The sequence below is a fragment of the Nannospalax galili genome, unplaced genomic scaffold (assembly GCF_000622305.1).
Source record: "Nannospalax galili isolate Female #2095 unplaced genomic scaffold, S.galili_v1.0 scaffold278, whole genome shotgun sequence".
In the NCBI taxonomy this organism is placed as follows: domain Eukaryota; kingdom Metazoa; phylum Chordata; class Mammalia; order Rodentia; family Spalacidae; genus Nannospalax; species Nannospalax galili.
Window position 1 is genome coordinate 2,150,040 of NW_008347536.1, and position 23,265 is coordinate 2,173,304.

A 23,265-nucleotide genomic window follows, 5' to 3' on the forward strand; every position below is an offset into this window, starting at 1 on the left:
TATTAAAAATTTGCTCCTTAATAACTAGTAGATGTGGAAACCATTACCATTGAAATCTACCTGATGACTTTATATCTGTGCTCAGATGCTAAGGAGCTCAGAAAGTAACCGACTGGGACTAGTAATAATCAGATGTATAGAGGCTAGAAATGCATGTGCAAACATCTTAATGTCAATTGCATTGAAAAAGAATTTTTCTGTATGAAACTGTGTATTTTAATAATGAAATGGAGATCTTTTTAAAGGTTAAAACATCATTTAATTTATGTCTTTTAGGGTTTATACTGAGTACAATATTGTATAACTGTAATAATTCAACTGTAAACCTAAAAATTTACAGCCAATTTTGAAAGAGATGCATCCTACCTCAGGAAACCGTTATTGAATATGTCAATTGTGTTGTAATGATATGCTTCTTCTAAGTATGTTGTTATTAAATAAATAATTTTTAAAAATTAAAAAAAAAGAAAAGGCATAATAGCAACATTAGCATAACTAGTATGACTAGGCATACAGCATTTATACAGCTAACAAAATAATACTTACCAATAAAAGTATACTAGTGGATATACCGATAAAGCCATCACAGAAATTGATTTAAAGATAAAATAGACAATTTCAAAACCACAGCAGATCTTACACCTTTCTGTCAGCAAATGATAAACTTAGATTTTTAAAAATTAACAGATATAGGTCATTGCATTGTTCTGTGTAGATGTGAGGCAATATCTAGAGGTATCTTTAGCTGTCTCAATTTATTAAGAAGGAAGAGAGAGTACCAAGGCCCTGTGTGACACAATACAAGACAGGCTTCCACAAAGAACTCTATATGAAAATTTGTCAATAACGCCAAGATTGAGAAACAGCTACAGACAACATTAACAATCTTGACCCTCATGGATTCATAAAAACCACTACAAACAGGCCACAGAAGAAAAATCACATGATCATATTAACTGATATAGGAAAGATGTTTAAGAAAACATTCTATCTATTCATAACAAAGGTTATCAACAAATTAGGACTACGTGTGAACTTTATAAACCTGATGATGCACATGTAAAAACCACTCCACAGTTACACTTAACATCGTCACATTTGACAGTAAATGACTAAATGCTGTTCCCTAGCATCAGGAACAAGGCTAGGATATGCCAGCACAAAAAAGTAAGGAAAAGTAATAATGAAGAACATACAGACAGAAAAAGAAGAAAAACTTTCCCAGTAGCAGCTATTTTCAAGCAATGTACCAACAACTCCTAGACTAATGAGTAAGTCCAGCAAGGTCACCATTCAAAATCAGCACACAAAAGTCAGTGGCACTTAAGAGCCATGGTAATAAACATACAGAAAATGAAACACAAACATAATGTCCCCATACTTCTAATCATATACAAAAATTAACTCAAATGGTGGCTGTAGAGATGGCTCAGCAGTTAAGAGCACTAGGTATTCTTGCAGAGGACCCAGGTTTAGTTCCCAGCACTCTCATGGTGGCTAACAACAATCCATAACTCCAACTCCAGGGGATCCGACGCCCTCTTCTGTCCTCCACAGACATTGCACACATAGGTATACTTATATATAGGCATGCAAAACACTCATACACATAAAATAAATCAAAAATTTTTTAATTTAGAAAAAGTGATAAGATAAATGCACAGAACATGATAGAATATTGCAAATTCTAAATCTGGTGAGAGACTTACATATAGAATATGTAAAGAACACTTGCAACTCAGTAATTAAACCATAAATAACCCAATCACAAAATGACATTTCTCTACAAAAGAAATGCATGAGAAGATGTTCAGTATCACCAGCCATAATGAGAAGATGTTCAGTATCACCAATGCAAAGCCATAATGAGACACCACTTCATACTCTACAGGGAGATTATAATCAGGAAAACACAGTAACAAGTGCTGGCCAGGGACTGAGAGACTGGACCCTGTTTACACTGCTGCAAGGAATTGAAAATCAGCAACCACTTTAGCAAATAAGTCAGCAGCTCCTCAAAAGGCTAAACACAGTTACCATATAAGCCAGCAATTCTAGAGCCAGGGTCATAGCCCAGAGAAATGAGAACATTAAGTTTACACAAAAATATGTACACACATGAGCAAGGCAGCATCATTTATGACTGAGAAGTAGAAAGGATCCAAATCTCTATCAAATGGATTGTGAACTGGCACTAGCGAGCAGTGCAGTGGGAATGCATACATGCTCCAGCAATGGGAGGAAACGAGTCCACTCACCAATGACCACATACCGTATGATCCCACTGACATGATGCACGCAGAACAGGAAAACAGAAATACAAGCAAAAATGATTAGTGAGCACCTGGTACTTGGTGGAGGTGGGGAGAGGATGAAGATCAGTAAAGAGGCCTCACTTTAGGTGAAAATAAATTCCTAGAATCAACTATGGTGATGGTTAAACAACCATCTTTTGAGTTTATTTTATGGAACATGAGCTAATAACTCAACACAGTTACCAAAATCATACTAATAATTAAACTATACCTGTTCCTAAATAGGGAAACATTTGTGTGTAAATTGAACAACATATATGTATATATACATATATATGTTTCATCTTACAAATTCTGAAAGTTGATGAAAGAAATTTAAAAAATAAACATAGAGTAAGGATTACCATGTTCATGGACAGAGAAGCAAAACCATAAAATATCACAAACATATACCAGCACAGTCCTGTAATAGACTACTACTCTACAACAGAACAGGAATGAACTAGTGATACACAAACACTTTGGAGAGATCTCCAGAATAGGATGCTGACTTTAAACAAGAAAAGAAAAAGCCACGTTCAAAGGACACATTTCCACAATTCCACTTGTGTAAATTTTAAAGTCTTCAGAATGACATATACAAGCACAAAGCAGATTGATTAGTTGTTCCCAGGGGATAAGAGACCCTGAGTGGTGATGAAACAGTTCTGTTCTGTATATGAACAGTGGTAGTGGTTAAACAAGTCAATACATAAGGACAAGCTGCTCAGCATAATACATATACACAGATGAGTGCAAGGAAAAACCAGGGCACACTAAGGTCTACCGACTAGCATGGTAATATCAACTTCCTAGTTCTAGATTATACTAGTCACACAAGGAAGGAATTACTAGAGAGAAGGTAGGTTAAGGGTTCAAGTACTACTGTATTACTATTGTGCCTATGCTCACTTCAAAATTAAAAACCAAAAGCAGTGAGATTAATATTGTGAAAATGGCCATCCTACCAAAATTAATTTACAGATTAAATACATTCCCCATTAAAATTCCAGAAAATACTTAATTTTTAAAATTATGACCAAAGTTCAGAATTTACAACAGAAAATTATTTCTATTTTTTCATCATTTTATTTATTTTTAGTATTAGTATGAGTGTGTGCTTGCATGGTACATATGTGAAGGTCAGAAGACCACTTTCAGGAGTTGGTTCTTTCCTTGCACAGTGGGCCCTGGAGTTTGAACTCAGATCATGAGGCTTGCATGGCAAGTGCCTTTATCTGCTCAGCTACCTCACCTTTATCATTTTCTCTATGTTGATGCAAGTTATTAAACTATGTACATTATGTTATGGAAGTATTATACAAATGGACTTCATTATAGCTTTATTTTTTAATGTAATCTTAAACTGCTTAACTCATTTTCAATTTCAGAATTCATTTTGTAATCAAGCATATTCCTATTATTTAATGATGCCAATTTCATAGAGAAATTAAAAGTAAAGTACAGAAGTTTCTTATACATTCCTGCTCTTATATATGGACAGCTTCACCATCGTCAACACCAAAGCGATATGTTAATAACAAATGACTCATCATACTCTCACAAAATCCCTACTTTTCAATAATGTCCATTCTTGTTGTCCAAATCCTTTAGGCTACGACAAATGAATAATGATGTGTATCACTACAGTCTCGGTAGAGTATTTCATTCCCCTAAAATCCTACATACTCTGTTTCTCTGTCTCTACTCCTCCATTTCTCTATTAACAATTTCCTATCTAGATAGTTTTGCTTTTCCTAGCCTCACACAGGAGGTATCATTTCAGATATTTTTCTTTCACAAAGTAGTATGTATTTATGTTTCTTCCACTTTTTTGGCCTGAGATAGCTCATTTTAAAAGCACTGAGTAATACTCCATTGTCTGAATATACTACAGTTTATATGTTGATTTGCCTACTGAAAGATACCTTTACTTCAGCCTTTTGGTAATTTATTCATTCCAGAGATGTCTATATTTTTGTATTTTGTGTGGACATGGGTTTTCTTTGATATTTCCTTTAAGTAAATACTAAGGAATATGACTGCTGAACAATATAATAAGCATGTATTTAGTCTTGTAAGATCCTGTAGAGCCATGCTGTTTGCATCCCAAAGTGGCTGTACCAGTTTTCTCAAGCCACAGATGAGAATTTCTGTTGCTCTGTATCATCTCCAACATTTGATGCCTTTCCTTGAGTATATGAGGTCTTTTCCATCTTCTGGTATCTTCTTCTTCAAATTTTTTCTTCAAAATCTTAAAGTTTTTGTTATACAAGTCTTTCGTTTCCTTTCTTAGATTTATTCAAAAACATGAGAATTATGAGTCTACTGAGAATTGGATCATTTCCTTGGTTTGTTTCTCTGTGTGTTTGTTTGTTAGTGGTATATAGGAAGACTACTAACTTTTGTATGTTAATATTGTATCCTGCTACATTGCTGACTACAAAAAAAGCAGACGAATCATATAGAATTTCAATAAAAATAATACGCAGAATTAAAACAAAACATGATAGTAATGTCAATAAATTACAACAATGGGATCAATAAATATATATATAGAGAGAGAGAGAAAGAGATAGATGATAGATAGATGATAGATAGATAGATGATAGATAGATAGATGATAGATAGATGATAAATAGATAAAATACAAAGATCTTCAGATTGGCTCATCAAATAAAATATATGAGATGCATAAACCAGTTTCAAAAAGGCAGTTACACTAAGAAAATACAAAAGAAGCAAGAATTTTAATCAGTATATGTAAAAAAAAAAACACAAACAAAAACAAAAACAAAAAAAAAAATCCTCAAGCTAAAAAGAACTAAATCAAAACTTTTTTTTTTCTCCTGGGAGACAGGGTCTCATCATGTAGTTTATGGCTGGTCTAGAACTCCTACACAGACCAAGCTGGCCTGGAACTCACAGAGATCCACTTGCCTCTGCCTTGTGAGTGCTGGGCTTAAAGGCATGCAGCAACTTGTCGGGCCCATAAAAACATTTTTATAAACTATTTATGTATTTATTTATAAAATACATAAACGAGTACATGTGCTTTTGTCAATAAAAATTTATGTGTACCATATGCATGCAAGAGTCACAGGCCAGAAGAGGGCAGTGGACCCCCTAGAACTGTAATTACAATTGGTTGTGAGTAGCCATGTGAATGTTGGGAACCAAGCATGCTCTTAACCACTGAATGATCTCTCCAGTCCCTGAACACATTTTAATACTACAGAGTCTGCCTCTAAATGAAGAAACATCTAAACAACATAATTAACAAACAGAACTTAAAGGTATATCTCAACCTTTCAATCTCAATGGTAGAAAATGTGTTTTTATGCATCATAAAACGATCTGAAAAAAAGGGCATAAATTAAGCTACAAAGAAAATCTTATTAAGTTCCATGCAAAGGAAATACAAACAACACTCTCAGGTAAGAATGCAATAAATCAGAAATCAACAACAACAAATTCTTTTATTATTTCATTGCAAAATAATTCTTTATCAAAGGAAAAACATAAACTATAATTGAAGAATATCAAGGAAAGAATGATGATACTATAAATCATAATCTATAGCATACAATTAAGGCAGTGACCAAAATATCTAAAGTCTTAAATAATAATAGCAACACTTCAAAATTGGAATAAAGCATCAAAAAATAACATTTTTAAAACAAAATCAAGGAATAAATGTCAGTTTTTTCATGTGTGGTAATGGTTTATGATTAAGTAAATATGATTCTGAAAATGTCTTAAGAAAGTATACACCAAAAAGTATTCAGGTGAAGGGTCATAATGCCTGCAACATGCTTCCATGTGACACATATGCACAACAACCATACAAACATACACATGCACTCATATACAAAGTGAAACTCCAAGCTGACTCTAATGGTTGCAGGGTATTCATTTCATCACTTTCTGTTGAAAAGTGGGCATACAACTACAATAGAAATATCACCCTATTCAAGTACAAAAAGTCAACGTCAATGATGGCACATTTATTACAGGTTGTTTAAGGGGGAGGAGTGTCATTTTCCTCAGTGGAGTAGCCAATGATAAGGTGTCCATTCTCTATCTAGTAAATAATCTCCCACCGAAACAAAAAGTTAAGTTTCAGTTTCATGTATGAGCAGTACATATTTTTTAAACTGCCTGAAGTTAAATCACCAGAGTAAATCTCTCCTTACTTAAGGGCAAAAATCAGTGATATTTACCACATATATATCATTTACTGTCTGACAAATGCAGTTCTAATTATTTTTACATGTATTAATTCAATTATCTGAAAATCTGACAAACTGTCACCACTTCCATTTTTTAGGTAAAGAATAAGGTCTGGCAGTACCAGACTCTGAGGCAGAGGCTGGCTGTGAAGTCCCAGCTTTAACTCTATCATGCACTGTCCTCTCAGTCAGAGTAAAGTACGTGTCCAGAACCACTGACTTGATTTTGCAAATGTTAAAACATCCACCAGGTCTCTGAATTTAGCAATCCATGCAAAGACAACTACTTGCCTATGAAAACACTTTAACTGTTTATGTGACTCAAAAGCTTATATAACATTCTAGAAATGGTATTAATTCACATAGAAAAATAATGTTCACAACAAAGCACTGTAGCGAAGACAATTAGTATAACATGTCAGCCAATGAGCCTGAAGCAAAGAACAGATCTAGGTAACAGAAAGTTATTGTTAATTTTCTTTGATGTCATCATGGTGTTGTGAATAAGGGAAAGATGTTTCACTAGAATGCACAGATACACAGTTTAACTGGGTCATGTCACAGAACCTTCTATTTCTTTAGTAAATAGAAACTTATTAGTATTACTGTCCTCTATGTTTATACTTATTTTTATTCATATTTATATGGTATACTGCATTTATATTTATATTTATATTTATAGGGTATATTACATTTATTTATTTTATAGACAATAAATACGTTGTTACTATAAAATTAATTTTCAATCAAATATTAAAGAACTGGAAAAAAATATGTATGGAAACATTTCTCATCCCTAGACTGCAAAAGGTAATAAGCAAAATAAAATTCTAGCAGGTAACCAGTTCCACTAAACATACAAACACATAAAACTTTACCTGCTTTTTCTTTCGATTAGAATGGCTGCATATGAGGCTGGTAAAGCAGCACCAAAGCCAGGGGTCCATGAGTAGAATTTTCCAAGTATCTTCCTGAAATTCAAATTTAAAATTTTTATAGTAAATTCCTACTTGGTCATTTCAACTATTACAATATAAGTTTCAAATCTCTGCCCACTGTATATCCAAGTATCCCACAGCACTTCAAATTCAATATATCCAAAACCAGACTCTCTCTCCCCCAGGACTATGCAGGGCACATGGTAAGTACTCAGTAGTACTGGCTTTTTCTAAAAGTATTATTATTATTATTATTATTATTATTATTATTATTATCACAAAAGTCATCATCATCATCATCAAAAAGTTTTTGGATGCTGTTTGGTTTGGTTTTGATTTTGGTTTTTGAAACAGCGTTTCCTGTGAATCCCAAGTTGCCCTTGAACTCACTATGTAGCTCAGGCTGGCCTCTACTTGAAAGCAGTCCTCCTACCTTAGTCTCCTGAGTGCTATGATGACAGGCATGTGCCAGCCACCTGGTTCACAACAGATATTTAACAAATGTATTCCTTTTAAATTTTTTTTATTTATTTACATTTATTTTATGTGTATGAATGCTTTGTTGCATGTAAGTAAGTACACCACATGTATGCAGTGCCCATGGAGGCCAGAAGAGAGCACTGGATCCCCTGGAACTGGAGTTACTGACAGCTATTAGCCACCATGTGGGTGCTGGGAACCAAACCTGGGTACTCTGCAAGAACAGCCAGTGCTTAACTCTGAGCCACCTCTCCAGCCCCAAATGAATCCCTTTTATGCTGTAAAATAGTTAATAATGTCTTCTTACAGTGCTTACCAAAGTATTTTATTTTTTTAGATTTGTGTGGATACTATTTCTCATTCACTAGAATAAGTTACTTGAAAGTAAGAATCTGCACAGTATCTAAACATTATAAATGGCACTAATTGCTTGAGTTTTCAAAGACAAAGGAAAAAAAAACTAATCTACAGATGCCAAAATTTTTTTTTCTTTCAAAAGAATTATGTTCCTAAGGGAGAACCAACATCTAAACATTTTTAAATGGCTAAATGATACATGATAGGAAGAAAAAAAAATTATACACACACACACACACACACACACACACACACACACACGTGATATATGTATATATAACTATAGATACAGATATATATGTAGAGCTTTTAAGTCTGGATTTAAAATGATTAGAAAAATTATTGTGAACATTTAACTTGATTATTTATGAGACATTAAAAACCTTTTGCCTGAAAAGACTAAAGGCAGTTTTTCTTTAAATGATGCGCCAAGTTACTGAATGTAACGTTAAAGGAAAAACTATTAAATGAGCTATAGGAAGAATACGGATGTTAACTTAATGTTAAATTCTGCTTTCACACTTTAACCAAATAAGTTCACAGAACATAAATGTCCTATATTAGCAGCAATTTGCACATTGTGTGATTCTAGTCTTATTATTTATGAACTCATTTTTAAAAATCTTTTTAATATTTTATTTATTATTTTTAAGTGTATGAGTGTATTGCCTGCATGTATGTGAGTGCACCCATGTCATGCAATGCCGCAGAGGTAAGAAGAGGGCATCAGATCCCCTGGAACTGGAGTTAAGGATGGTTCGTAGGCACCTTGTGGGTGCTGGGAATCAAACCTGGGTCCTCTGCAAGAGCAATCAGTGCTCTTGACTGCTGAGCCATCTCTCCAGCCCCTTATGAACTCAATTTTATAGAGTTTTCACAAGTCTTCTTCTCCTTCCATAGACCACATGATTAAAGTTCCTTAGATATTCATGTCACTTTAAAGATACGATCTTCTCTATAGTATAAAAAACATCAGTTACTTTCTACACATAGTAAGCTTATAAATATTAATAGTCCAGGAAAAATGTCCATAAAAGGCATTGGAAATTATATACTCAGTTACTAACTAAAATACACAGTACTACTGCAGGCAAAGAAATTCGAGGATAAATGAAGTGACTATTTTGGCATGACAGAGAAGTTTATTTTCTTTTTTATTTATTATTTTTATCTAATATGTGTATGAGTGTTATGCCTGCATGTAGGTAAGTGCACCCTGTCATGCAATGCCCACAGAGGACAGAAGAGGTTGTCAGATCCCCTACAACTGGAGTTACGGACAGTTGTTAGCCGCCATATGAATGCTAGGATTCAAACCCGGGTCTTCTGCAAGAACAGTCAGTGTTCTTAACTGTTGAGCCATCTCTCCAGCCCCAGAAAAGTTTATTTTCAAGAGCAGTGAGAAAGATAAGTATCTAATAAATATTGGGTTTGCCACAGTTTTCAAAGTTACTGAATGTGTAACTGCATCTAGTGTATAAGGCAGGCAGTGCAGATAACAAACACAAGATTGAGTGAGGACCAAGCATTCCAGCAGAGTTCTTTGATACATCAGCATGTCTTTTATGGCCCCAACCTTATGTCGCAGACAGCTGACTGAATTCCTGATCATTCCTAAATTCTATCCTGATCAGAAATCCTGACCAACCATTTCAAAAATATAATAGGCCTCAGAAAATGAGTGATGTATTTCAGCATTTTTGCTACATAATCATGCAAATGATTTATAACTTACATTACATTGTGAGGCCAAAAGACCCAAGGCTCCTAATTTTACAAACTTTCCTTAAGATAAATGACCTAAGTAACAATTATTTAACATTTATTTGTTTATATTTTAACAGGAAATTTCATTAACATCTACTGGTGATTATGAGTACCAACCTTAAAACGCAAAAGAAAGTAATATACAAGGCCCCATTAGCAGTCAAAAATGAAGCGGATTGCAGGATTTCAGGAAGTAGTTTGTATAAATAATACTCTAATTTTCGTTTCCGGAGAATTGCTGCAATCTGGAAAGAGAAAAGCTTTTTTGTTTAATTCAACCAACTGCTTCTACTTAAATTAGCTCTTATATGCTACTGATTAAAAGTACACATTAAAACCTAGAAGAAAAACTATGACATTTTCCTGGTCCTTGGAAAAACAAAGTTTCTAGAACAAAAGATAGTTTAATCCACCAAAGTTAAAATAACCACAACATGAGTCATATAAGTCATCTCCAAGGTAGGTTTGTGTAATGCTATAAAAAACAGCTTTCAGGTGAAAAATAAACTTTTAAAAGGAAAAGATAAATTGTAATCCAAGTAAAAATTACATGCTAAAGCAAAACTACATTAAACTATATCAGCCTACCATTATTAAGAGAACCTCGGAGATAGAAACCAAACAAAACAATCATTCATTTATCCAAACATAGCAACAAGGAAGGGAAGGAATCCTAGGAATAAAAAAAGTAACAAAGTTAATGATACCAGACCTTCTAAAGGCCATGAAGAAAAAGAAATACGAGAAGCCATTATTAAGAATCTAATGATGGGCCAGGCTGAGGTGGCTCAGTGGGTAAAGGTACTTGCCACTAAGGCCGAGGACCAGAGAACCATCTCCAGAACCCACATGATGGGAAGAATGCACTCCTGCCAGTGGTCCTCTGACCTCCACATGGGAGACACACCACACACACAGACGCACAAAGACATACACTCATACACACACTATACACACACACACATAAGTAAATAAATATAAATAGTAAATAAATAAATGGAAGATACTCTAATGATAATATGACTAAGCACCAGATGCTACAGTGCAGGAATAAGTTCCAAGACAAAAGTACTAAAGAAATTTATGACAGGGATACTTACAAAAATTATCAACCTAAAAGTGATGACTTTTAATTTTAAATTGAAAAATATTAACTTACCAGTCTTTATAATTTAGCTCTTAAATTTAGATTGCAAAAAAGAATGATTTCTAGATTAAAACAAAACAACCAAAAACCCTGACAGAGCTGTATTGGTATATTAAAATCAAGTACATTAATTGAGTACAGGAAATTAAATATATTATCCTTATGTGCTTACGTAGGGATCTAAATGATAAAAAAGTGGTTCAGTGTCAGTAATCTAATACATAGCACCATGGAAGCTTAGTAGAGTAAATTTAATCCTGGGGTAGAAAGAAGTTTCAGGGAAGAGGGGATATGGGCTGGGTTTGGAAGAATAACAGAATCCTTACAAGTCCTGAGAAATGAATACTTTTCCATCATGATGAAACAGTGTTTGAAATGAACAAAGGCTAGAACCACATGATTGGGGAATTAGGGAGGAGGTACAAGAGGGGGCAAAGCTAAGGGAGAGCAGGAAGACTCCATTCACGCCCTGTGTTTCCAGAGGTAACGCTTCCCTAAAGTCAGTGACCAACAAGCCTAACTTCTTATTTCACCCCTTGGAGTGTCTGAAACTGACCCTCTCTCCAATTTCAATCCAACTGTCATACATAGGGTGAAAAAATGAAAAATAAGACCTAATCCTTATCTTCAAAGAATATTAAAAATCTTTATAAAGGGAAAAAGCATAAATAACAAGCATAATATGGCAGTGTAGTAGAGCTGAACTAAAGAACAGGCACTGCTCATGAAACACGGTAGAATGACTATGGGAGATGAGAGTGGGAGGTGAGGACATCAGGAAGATTCCACTGCAGCTAAGATGGGTCGTGACGTTCCTACAGCTTCCATGACAGACGCTCTTTTCTTCCTATCTCCAAACACAGCTTCTTCTCAGCAGCTTGTCGTCAGAGCACTACTTAACTCTACATGCACTTCCACCCACAGCACTGTCATCATCTGAGTACAAAAATTCCTGTCACAGCCCTCATCTGTCCCCCAAATTCTGTGTCAGCACTTTGAATGTCCGTTGGACATGTCAATACAAAGGTCCACAGGCAAAGAAATCAACAGATCCAACACAAAACTCAGCACATTTCCCAAATATGCTTTTACTTCTGAGTTCACTATCCCAAGTAAGAGCATCATTTCTACCTAATTAGGGATGAAATGCTCTCATTTTTAATTCTTCTTTCCTGCTCAGCCTATTTCTCCATTTCCAGAATGTAATGCTTCTTTCATTTGAGAGTTAACAATGGGCAGAATCTAGTAGTTTCATAGTAGCACAAGGAAAATACTCTTCTCCATCCCAGCAAAGGCAGAAATTAAACTGCCCTCATATGTAGGTGTGGTGGTTTGAATGGGAATGTCTCCCAAAGGCTGCAGGTATTTGGACATTCTATCCCCAGTTGGTGGCACTATTTTGTGAGGTCTTAGAAGGTGTGGAGGATGCTGGAGGAAGCACATCACTGGGGGTGGGTTTAGAGAGTTTTTAAGCTTTGCCAGATCTGGAGTTGCCCTCTTGCTTCCTGTGCCTGCTTGAGAATGTAAGAACTTAGCTTCCACTCCTCCTCCAACAACCTCTGCCACCATACCTCCCCGCCATGATGGACTCCTGCCCCTGTGGAACCATAAACTAAATAAACTCTTCCTTTTATAAGTTCCCTTGCTCAGTGTTTCTATCATAGCAACAGAAAAGTGACTAATATAGTAGGTAAGCTGTCTACATAAAAATATGAAATTATAAGATAAACATAAAGGTTACAAACAAAAGGGACAGAAGAAAAACGTACAAAAAGATTTAAGATAAGCATACATAAACAAATTTCCTATATGAGAAATATGAACACATGAACAAAATATTAAAACTTCAGTGGCATTTATACTTCACAAGTATGAAATACTTCAGTATGAACCTAATGCTTAGGTACAGACCTATAACATACATTTACAGGATTTGTATGATGAAAACTACACAATGCTGATGAAAAAAACATAGACGTACACAGAGAGATATGCTATTAGTCATCTTTTTAGCACTGTGACAAAACACCTGAGGTAAATAGCTTAGTAGGAAGAAAGTATTTTTAGGCTCACAGTTTCAGAGGTCTCAGCCAAGTTCAGTTGGCCATGTTGCTTCTGTGCATGTGGTGAGGCAGTAAATCAGAATGGGATGGGAGCATGTGGCAGCTAGAAAGAGGAGAAACACAAAAAGGAACCAAGGTCCCAATACTTCCCCCCAAGGCATGTTCCCTGTGGCAGTCTGAATGAGAATGTCCCCCATAGGCTCCAAGTATCTAGACATTTTGTCCCCAGTTGGTGGTGCTGTTTTGGGAGGTCTTAGAAGGTGTGGCCATGCTGGAGGAAGCAAATCACTGGGGGCGGGATTAGAGAGTTCGTAAGCCTTGCCAGATTTCTAGTTGCTCGCTGCTTCCTATTCCTGCTTGAAGATGTGATCACTTAGCTTTCTGCTCCGGTCACTTCCTTCCCCATACCTCCCCAACCATTATGCACCCTTACAAACCAAGAACCATAAGCTAAGTAAACTCTTCCTACTATAAGTTCCCTTAGTCATGGTGTTTCATCACAGCAACAGAAAAGTAACTAATACACCCCCAATGGCCTAACTTATTTCCACCTGGCCCCACCTATTAAAGGTACCTCAATTTCCCAATAGCATCAGTCTAGAAACTAAGCCTTCAACACATGGGTCTTTGGGGTGAGATTCAAAATCCAAACATAGTACATGCCATGTTCATGGATTAGATGTCAATTTCCCACCAATGTGATATGCAAATACAACTTAATTCCTATCACAAGCCCAGAAATTTTTCTGTAAGCATTGGCAAGCCTACTCTAGAATTTATATAGAAAGAAAAAAGAACTAGAAGTGAGTAAAGTGGCAGAAATCAGTCTATCTCTTCTTAGAATATTATTATATAGCTACAGTATCTGACTATATAATATTGATGATAAGACAGACAGACAAATGGAGAAGAGCACAGAGCTAAGAAGTTCATCCAAATAGATCTCATTTTTGACAAAGGCGCACAAACAGTTCCAAAGAGAAAAGACAGTCTTTCAAAATATGGTCCAACTCACGGACATCTATATTTCCCTGCAGCCTGAGCACCTTCACTCTCTCTCAATCACAGTCCTCCCCACACCCCTTCTAGCCTTGGGCCCAGGCCTCCTCCTGCTCTTCCACTTGAGCTCTGGACTAGCTTCCTAACCCAAACTAGCTTAATCTTCTAGCCTAGTTAGCCCCTCCACAGACTGTCGTCACCCCCATCTTCCCCCTGGCCTCCTTATCTGCCTGACAGAGACCCACCTACTATCCTGATGGAGGCTATTACAGAGTTCCACAACTGGTCACACAGAGAGAATATATGTCTAGGAGATGCCCAGACCTAAGTGACATATCTACAGCAGAAATTCTGCACCTAAAGCTCATGGAACATAGCAGAACAGGGGAGAGAGAGAATATTAATACATCCTTCAACTCTCACCAGTGAAGCTTCTTCATACAAACAGACTGTGATGCACACAGAAGGCCACAACTGGCCAAGTTTTAGAGAATAAGAGACTGCAAAGTGCGTGTCCCTGGATAGGACTCCTATATATTAAACCTCACTCACCCACAGCTCAGGGACCATTGTGGCAGAGTGGCAGAAAGATTGTAAGAGTTGGGGTTGGTAAATGAACATAAGGAAACAGAGGCTTTCAGGCCACTGGGAACTTATTCAAAGATACTAGCAACAATGGTGTCAGCATGCAACAAGAGCCATGACGACTCAATCAGACAAAAACTCAGCATAAAATGAGGCAAATGGGCAGCAGGCTCCAGGCCTAGCCAAAAAACTATTAGCAACTGATTACTACTACTGGGTGAGGGAGAGTAGATTTTCTTTAAGATCTCTAGATAGGCTGACTAGGCTCCAGCAGATGAACTTGCACTGAAGGATACTTGGATACAAATGCTTGACCAAAGAGGACTTAATATATATAACAGAATGCATGAAATCCAGTGGGGGAGGGGTTCTAAATTTGACTGAGTTCTATTATATGAAATACAGCAACACTCAACTTAAAAAATATATTTAAAATGGGAAAGAGAGGGAAAGGAACCTACTAAGGCTCATATTTTGTAAAAAATTCATTCAAAATGGATCATAGACAATAATATTACATAGAGAACTATAAAATGTTTGGGAGGAAATGGAAAAAAATTTAGAGCAATAAGGCTTAGATTTGACAGTAAAAACATAAAGAAAATCTGATTTTAACTTCATTAAAATTTAAACCTGTTCCTGGTGAAAGACCCATGAGGGGGATAACAGAAAACCTAGAGGACAGGAGAAAACAGAACTCCCACAGGTAATAAAAGACTAACATCCAATACATCATACATACATACATACATACACACACATACATACATACAAACACACACACACACACATATATATATATATAGAGAGAGAGAGAGAGAGAGAGAGAGAGATCTTTAAAATCAACAATAAATCCAATTAGAGTAAGCTAATGAACAGACATCTTCAGGACAAAATACATAAATGCAAATAAACAATTAGGGAAATGTTCATTAAAATTACAATGAGGTATCACTATACAACCATCAGAATGGCTACAGTAAAAGCACAGACAGAGCTGGGAGATAGCTCAGTAGATAAGTGAGGACCTGAAAATCCCTAGCACCCATGTAAAAACCACTCTGGGAGCAGAGTCAGACAGATCCTGGGGGCTTCCTAGCCAACTGAGCTAACTGAAATGGCAAGCTTTAGGTTCAATGACACACACTGTCTCAAAGTGATAAGGTAGATAAGTACGGAGGAAGGTAGCCAACACTGATCTCTCACCCTGACATGTATGTGCATGAGCAAGAGTACTCACACACACTCACACAGGCGCATACACACAACCACAATGATGACAACAACAGCAAATGCTGGCAAAGATTTAAACAAAATGGATACTCATTTATGGCAGGTAGAAACAGGACATGATAAAAATGTTACAAAATACTCTGGCAGTTTCTTAAAATGCTAATCAAGCAACTAACATTTGGCCATTAAATGCAGTCTTGGTTAATAACCTCTGAGAAATGAAAACTCATGTTAATATAAAACTTGTGTACAAATGTTTATAGCAGCTTTGCTCCTAATTGTCAAAACCGGAAACCAGATGTTCTTCAGCAGGTAAATGGTTTAACAAACTGTGATGTTTCTGAGGACAAATACTACTCAAATACTACTCAGCAATTAAAAAAAAAAGTTAGAAAACACACCTCTCAACCTTGGTCTGGGAAGCTTCTCATTGCAAAAGGTAGTGGTTAATACAGAAACTCATAAATTATTAAAGAATAAGTGACTATGACTCCTCGGCCATAGATAGCGCATCTGTATCAAACTCTCCCTGCCACCTCAAGGCTCAGGGAACATCATGGAAGACAGAGTGGAAAGAATCTATAAGCCAGAAAATGAAGAGGAGAAATGTGAAAGGCTGACCTCTGTAAATGGCATGAGTGTTATACACATGAACTCACAGCGGCTGTCGTTACCACCACAAGACCTCTTCAAGAACAAGTGAGTTAAAAATTCCAGCATGGAGAGGAGCAGGGTTCCCAATATCTCACCTCTAGCTGAGAAGGCAATGGCTGCTGAGGTAGGAAGAGTCACATTTGGAGGGCGGGAGGTGGCCCATGTCCCTGTGTATGACCCATACACACACACACACACACACACACACACACACACACACACACACATATATATGAGTACAAAATGGTTATTGAAAAAAAAAAGATGATGAAGTTGGGAAGGAGATGGGAGATATTTTGGGGGACAGGGGCATGGATATGACCAAGATACATTGTATACATGTATCGAATTTTCAAAACGTAATTTGCTTACAAATGACATAAAAGAGTAATACATAAAACAACTTATGCTAAAAGGTCAATCTCAAAGGGCTACATACTGCATGCTTCCACTTACAATATTCTGATGACAAAATCGCAGAAAAGAAGAACTTAGCAGTTGACTGAATTAAAGGGAGAAAAATGGAGAAAAGTAAGTCTAGCTATAAAAGGGCAGACTGAAGGCTGCCAAAATGTGTGTGTGTGTGTGTGTGTGTGTGTGTGTGTGCACGCACACGCGTGCACGTGTAAATGTTTGTGTGGTAATATGCACAAATGTGTATTGGGGTCTGGAAGCCAGAGGTCAATGTGGGCTGTCTTCCTCAAAATCTCCACCTTGTTGAAAGAGTCTCTCCTTGAAGCTGAAGCTTACCAACTCCACTAGACTGGGTGGCCGGTGAGTTCCAAGCATCCTCCTGGCTCTGCCCCCTATCACCGGGATTATGGGCACACTGCCATGCCCAGCTTTTTATGTGAGCTAGAGATCCAAACTCGGTTTCTCATGCTTGTGTGGCAAGCACTTTACCAGCTGAGCCATCTCCCCAGCCTATATTCTGAGTCAGACTGTTATCAATGGCAATTCTTTTATTGTAATTCTGTAGTACTGTTTGGTAAGAGGGTACCCCTGGGAAAAATGGATAAAATGTTTATGGAATCTCTATTATTTCTTTCAACTGTATGTGAATCTACATTTACATCAAAATGAAAAGTTCAATTTTGTTTTAAAAAGTGTATTCACAAAGCCTAGAAACAAGTACAGGAAACACTGCCAACCTAATCAGTCATGAGAGAACTACACAAGGAACTACACAAGGAAACACGCATCCAAATGGTGAACTGGAAAGAATAAACAATAGGCAGTGCAGGTGGGAAGGAGGCGCAAGCACAGCTCCCACACCCTGCCATGGGACTGCAAAGTATACCCGTTACTTTTCTGGAAAACTGTTTCATAATATCAAATTCAACTACCACATATCCACTCTCGTAATCAAGCAATTCTATGGACTATGCCCAGAACAAATAGTGCTTCCTTCCACCAAAAGATGCGTTCTAGAGCACTGTCTGTAATCAGTCACAAACACCACCACAATCTAAATGCCTATTCACAGTAAAGGGAATAACTTTGACATTTTTACAAAAAAAAAAAACCTGTGCAGTCTGTGACAAGAAAAGAAAAACCCAACACAAAGCACAAGCACCAACTCAGGACCTTACAGTCACTGTGTTGTAGTTCAGTGTTTACAGCCAGGCACTGATGATCTGAGTAATCTGTGGCCAGGCAGGCCAGGGGTCCAGACCACAGTGGCTACTTAAGTTTTCCAGTGTGCACAGCTTGCTGCAATGTAAACAGCTTAAAAGTCTTGACCTAAGCAAACAACATATCTGCAACTGGACCAGCCATCCAGTGATTTTTAAAAGCCCTCGGACTCCTGTGTGAAATCATCAGACACCTTCAGAAGCACCAGCTCTTTTTTTAAAATATCTTCTTTATTATTTTTATTTTTTATAAAAAATACACGTGTTCCCTGCATGCAAGTGCACCCATGCTGTCAATCCCCACAGCAGTCAGAAGAGGACGTCAGATCCCCTGGAACTAGAGTTATGAATGGTTGTTAGCCCTCATGTGGATTCCCAGAAGCACCAGCTCTTAAATCAAACACCTCATAAGGGTCACATGCTTTGACCCAATAACTCTGTACTAACTACCCCTGAACTTTTCAAGTATGCACAGAAAATTTTAACTAAAAACAAGGTATATCATACACCTATGACTAAATTATATGCAAATATTAATTTATACTTGAATAATCTAGTTTTAGAAAACTAATGACATGTAAAAAAATACATAAAAGGAAAAGATATTTGTAAATAAAGATAAGCAATAATCTGAAAAGGATATATATAGCAAATACTAGAATGTCAATGCATTAGTTATCACTGATTGGTGGTCGATTTAATTTTGTTTGCAAATGTATAGTAAAGGCATTCTACATAAAATGTGTTATAATTTATAATATCAGGACAGGAACAAGTGTGAAAGAATAAGGAATATTTGTTATTTAAAAATATGAATAGGGGATAGCACTAACCACAAGGATGCAATACAAAATAATTAGGTTTGATTTTTAACTTATTTTTCATGTTATGTGTATAACTGTATTGCCCGCATGTATGTAAGTGCACCTGTGTCATGCAATGACCTTGGAGGTCAGAAGAAGGCATCAATTCCCTGAAACTAAAGTTACAGACAGTTGTTAACTGCTATGTGGGTGCTCGGAATCATACCTGGGTCCTCTGCAAGATCAGCCAATGCTCTTAACTGCTGAGCCATCTCTCCAGCACCTTAGGTTTGACTTCTAATCTCCATTCTGTAACTATTGCTAAGGAAGATCCCTGATTACATGCTCTTTAGAGTTCAATTTCCTCATTTCTTAAATAAAGGATTAAATTAAATGGCATATGAATTCTTTTTCCACTTTAAAAAATGTGGTTCTTCACATATAGACACACATCAAAAAGATCATTCACCATGATCAACTAGGCTTTATCCCAGAGATTCAAGTATGTTCAATATATGCAAGTCAATAAACGTCATTAATCATATTAATGGACTCAAAGACAAAAACCACATTGTCATCTCAATAGATGCAGAAATGGCTTTTGACAAAATTCAGCATGCATTTATGTTCAAAGTCCTAGAGGGAATTGGACTGGAGGGAACATACCTCAGCATAATTAAAGCTATATACAACAAACCCACAGAATATATCATTCTAAATGGAGAAAAACAGGAAGCATTCCCATTAAAATCAGGAACCAGACAAAGATGTCCACTATCTCCACTCCCTTTCAACATAGTGCTTGAAATTCTTGCTAGAGCAGTAAGACAGGAGAAGGAAATTAAAGGAGTACTAATTGGAAAAGAAAAGGGAAAACTATCACTTTTTGCAGATGATATGATATTATACCTACGAGATCCCAAAAGTTCCACCACAAAACTCCTAGAACACTTTCAGTATAGTGGCAGGTTATAAAATCAATCTACAAAAATCAGTAGCCTTTCTAAATACCAATAACAAGCAATTGGAGAAATAATACAGGGAAATGCTCCCATTCACAATTACTGCAAAAAAAGTATGTAACTTGGAATAAATCCAACCAAAGGCACCAAAGATCTCTACAATGAAAATTTTAAATCATTAAAGAAAGAGATTGAGGAAGACACCAGGAGTTGGAAGTGTTGATCAGTACAAGCACAAGAGACCGCGTATAGCCAAAACAACCTTGAGAACTAAGAGCAATGCTGGGGGGATTACTATACCAGATTTTAAGCTCTACTACAGAGCTATAGTCATAAAAACAATATGGTACTGGCATAAAAATAGACCCACAGACCAATGGAACAAAATTGAAGACCCAAACATAAGTTCATACAATTTCAGGCACCTGATATTCGACAAAGATGCTAAGAACACACAATGGAGGAAAGATAGCACCTTCAACAAATGGTGATAGCAAAATTGGATCTTAACCTGTAGAAGATGAAATCGATCCTTATCTTTCACCTTGCACAAAAGTCAACTCCAAATGGATCAAAGACCTCTATGTAAAACTGGAAACCCTGTAACTATTAGAAGAAAATATTTGCAGTAACTTAAAAGATATAGGTGTAGGAAAGGATTTCCTAAATCAGACATAAGTTGCTCAGGAATTAAGGTCAGCGATCAACAAGTGGGACCTCATTACACTAAAAAGTTTCTGTACAGCAAAAGAAACAATCAAAAAAGTAAAGAGAAAACTCACAGAATGGGAAAAAACATCTTCAACAGTGACACATCTGACAGAAGCTTAACATCCAGAATATATAAAGAACTCAAAAAACAAAGAATCAAGAAACCAAATGACCCAATGAAAACATGGGCTAAAGATCTAAACAGAGAGTTCTCAAAAGGAAGAAATAAAGATGGCTAAGAAAGATCTTAAAAAGTATTCAACATCATAAGTAATTAGGGAAATGCAAATTAAAACCACCCCAATCAGACTGGCTAGGATCAAGAGAACTAACGATACCAAATGCTGGTGAGGAAGTGGAGAAAGGGGAAAGCGCATTCACTGCTGGTGGGATTGCAAACTCATGCAATCTCTATGGAAAACCATGTGAGAACTCTTAAAAACCTAAAAATGAACCTACCATATGACCCGGTTATACCACTCCGAGGCATATACCCAAAGGACTCATCCTATTGTAGAGACACTTGTACAACCATGTTTGTTGCTGCTCTTTTCACAATAGCTAAGAGATGGGAGCAACCTAAGTGCCCCTCACCTGATACGTGGATAATGAAAATGTGGTATATTTACACAATGGAGTTCTATTCAGCAGTAAAGAAAGATGAAATAATGAAATTTGCAGGTAAATGGATGGATCTAGAAGAAGTAACAGACTCAGAAAAACAAACAATGTATGTTCTCCCTCATATTTGGATCCTAGCACCAAATTCTTTTAAATTCCAGGTCCTTTTAATAAGATGATGCTGTACAGAAGTCCCTTCTGTATGAAATAACTACCATCATCACGACTTCAGCTGAACCTGATCCCTAAACATTGTCACAATTGGGCTAGTTGATGGTTTGTGCTCATTCATAAAAGAAGGGCCAAGCAGGGTCGCTGGACCCTCACCAGAGTATCCACCACTCTTTCCAGCCAACTGTATGTAATTTGGCCCTAATCTCACATGGCCTCCTGGATTTGGGGAGGGCTAAAGTATACAATCTGGGGAAGGCTAGGAAGAGAAGGCATGACCCATGCTGGGTAAAGGCTTTTTAGTGTGCATACCCTCAGGTCATACATACACCTTGGCAACCCATGGTTACCTCGGTAAGTAAGTTCAATAAATTCATAGGTTCCCCAGTAAAACTTTAATCAAACATTGGCTTGACACTAGAAACTTGAAAGCGAATAAACCTTGCTTAGCATCCTCAGGAAAAGAAGTCTCACAACAGATGAAAAATTTATTTGTTAATGCTATTATGTCTCATAATTATTTTTTAAAAACAGAAAATGAGAATGTAAAATGTGTTAAAAGGATATGGGAATGGAGATAGTTTCTAAAATACACAGAAAAAAATGAGAAAGCCTAAGCAAGTGATGAAGGTCTGTGTAGGTTTGTTATGATATATAAAGGATAAGACAAAAATAATATACACATAATCTTAAAATTTCTATGGTCATAGTATAGTCAACTAGTTTAAGGAACAAAGTATGTATCTAGTCAAGGTTTATCTGAGAATATTTGGTTTTTTACACAAGCCTTATCTACAAAGCACATAGTAATTAAAAATACTAGACTGGTGGAACTAACTTTATTGGATGTTTAACAGCCATAGTTTGAGGCCTATATTAATGTGGTCAGAGGAACTTAAAGGACAATTTTTGCCCCTTGCCCTCCAAAGTCGACTAAATTCCAGGGGACTATGGAACATCTCTCAAAATGTCCTGTAACTGTGGTGAGTCACATGTCCTCTTGTTCAGGGTGCCATGGAGACCTCACAAGATGGACCTGAACGAGTGTCCAGTCTAAAAGGAGGAGGGTCAACTCAGAGGAAACATCTCATTCACGCTTTCAAGTGAAGCCAGACATGGTCAAGCAGGACCTTTGATTTATCTTCGAAAAGATGGAACTGGTAAAAGAAAGGAGCCAGGAGCTCCTCCCAACTCCATGTGACCTCTGAGGAACAGATCCTCAAATGACCTTAAGTGTAAAAATAAATTGATTAATTTGGGCCAACTGCATGGTCTTAAACACACAAAAAGAAAGTATAACCAAAGAGTAAAGTCATCAGCATAAAGAGTGCAATGGATTATACTTCCCAGATATTAGACTTAAGTCTATATAAAAAGTTATTTAGACAATTCTTTCTCATTAATGATTTTGTTCCTAACCAGAAAGTGCTGCTCAGATGTAAGACTTCAGGTCTTGGTCTCCAATACTGTAGTGCCCACCTGTAGCTAAAGGAGACAACCAGTTATTGTTCTAAAATGATGGATACATTTGTCTTCTCCCCTATCTAGAAGCCTTTGAGAAATAACTAACACTGATTCTAACCACTCCAACAGCTATCAAAATACCTGAAAGTA

At 36.6% G+C, this 23,265-nt stretch overlaps 1 protein-coding gene across 1 annotated transcript in view; it reads right to left on the reverse strand.

Annotated features, from left to right (window-relative positions):
* The window catches only part of Tmem135 (transmembrane protein 135), a 272,569-nt gene that overhangs the window by 216,454 nt on the left and 32,850 nt on the right, over window positions 1-23,265 (reverse strand). The window contains exons 2-3 of the mRNA XM_008844130.3: window positions 10,186-10,313; window positions 7,405-7,497 (exon numbers count right to left, since the gene is read on the reverse strand). Of these exons, the coding sequence (XP_008842352.1) occupies window positions 7,405-7,497; window positions 10,186-10,313 (221 nt within the window). The remainder of the gene's footprint in view (window positions 1-7,404; window positions 7,498-10,185; window positions 10,314-23,265) is intronic.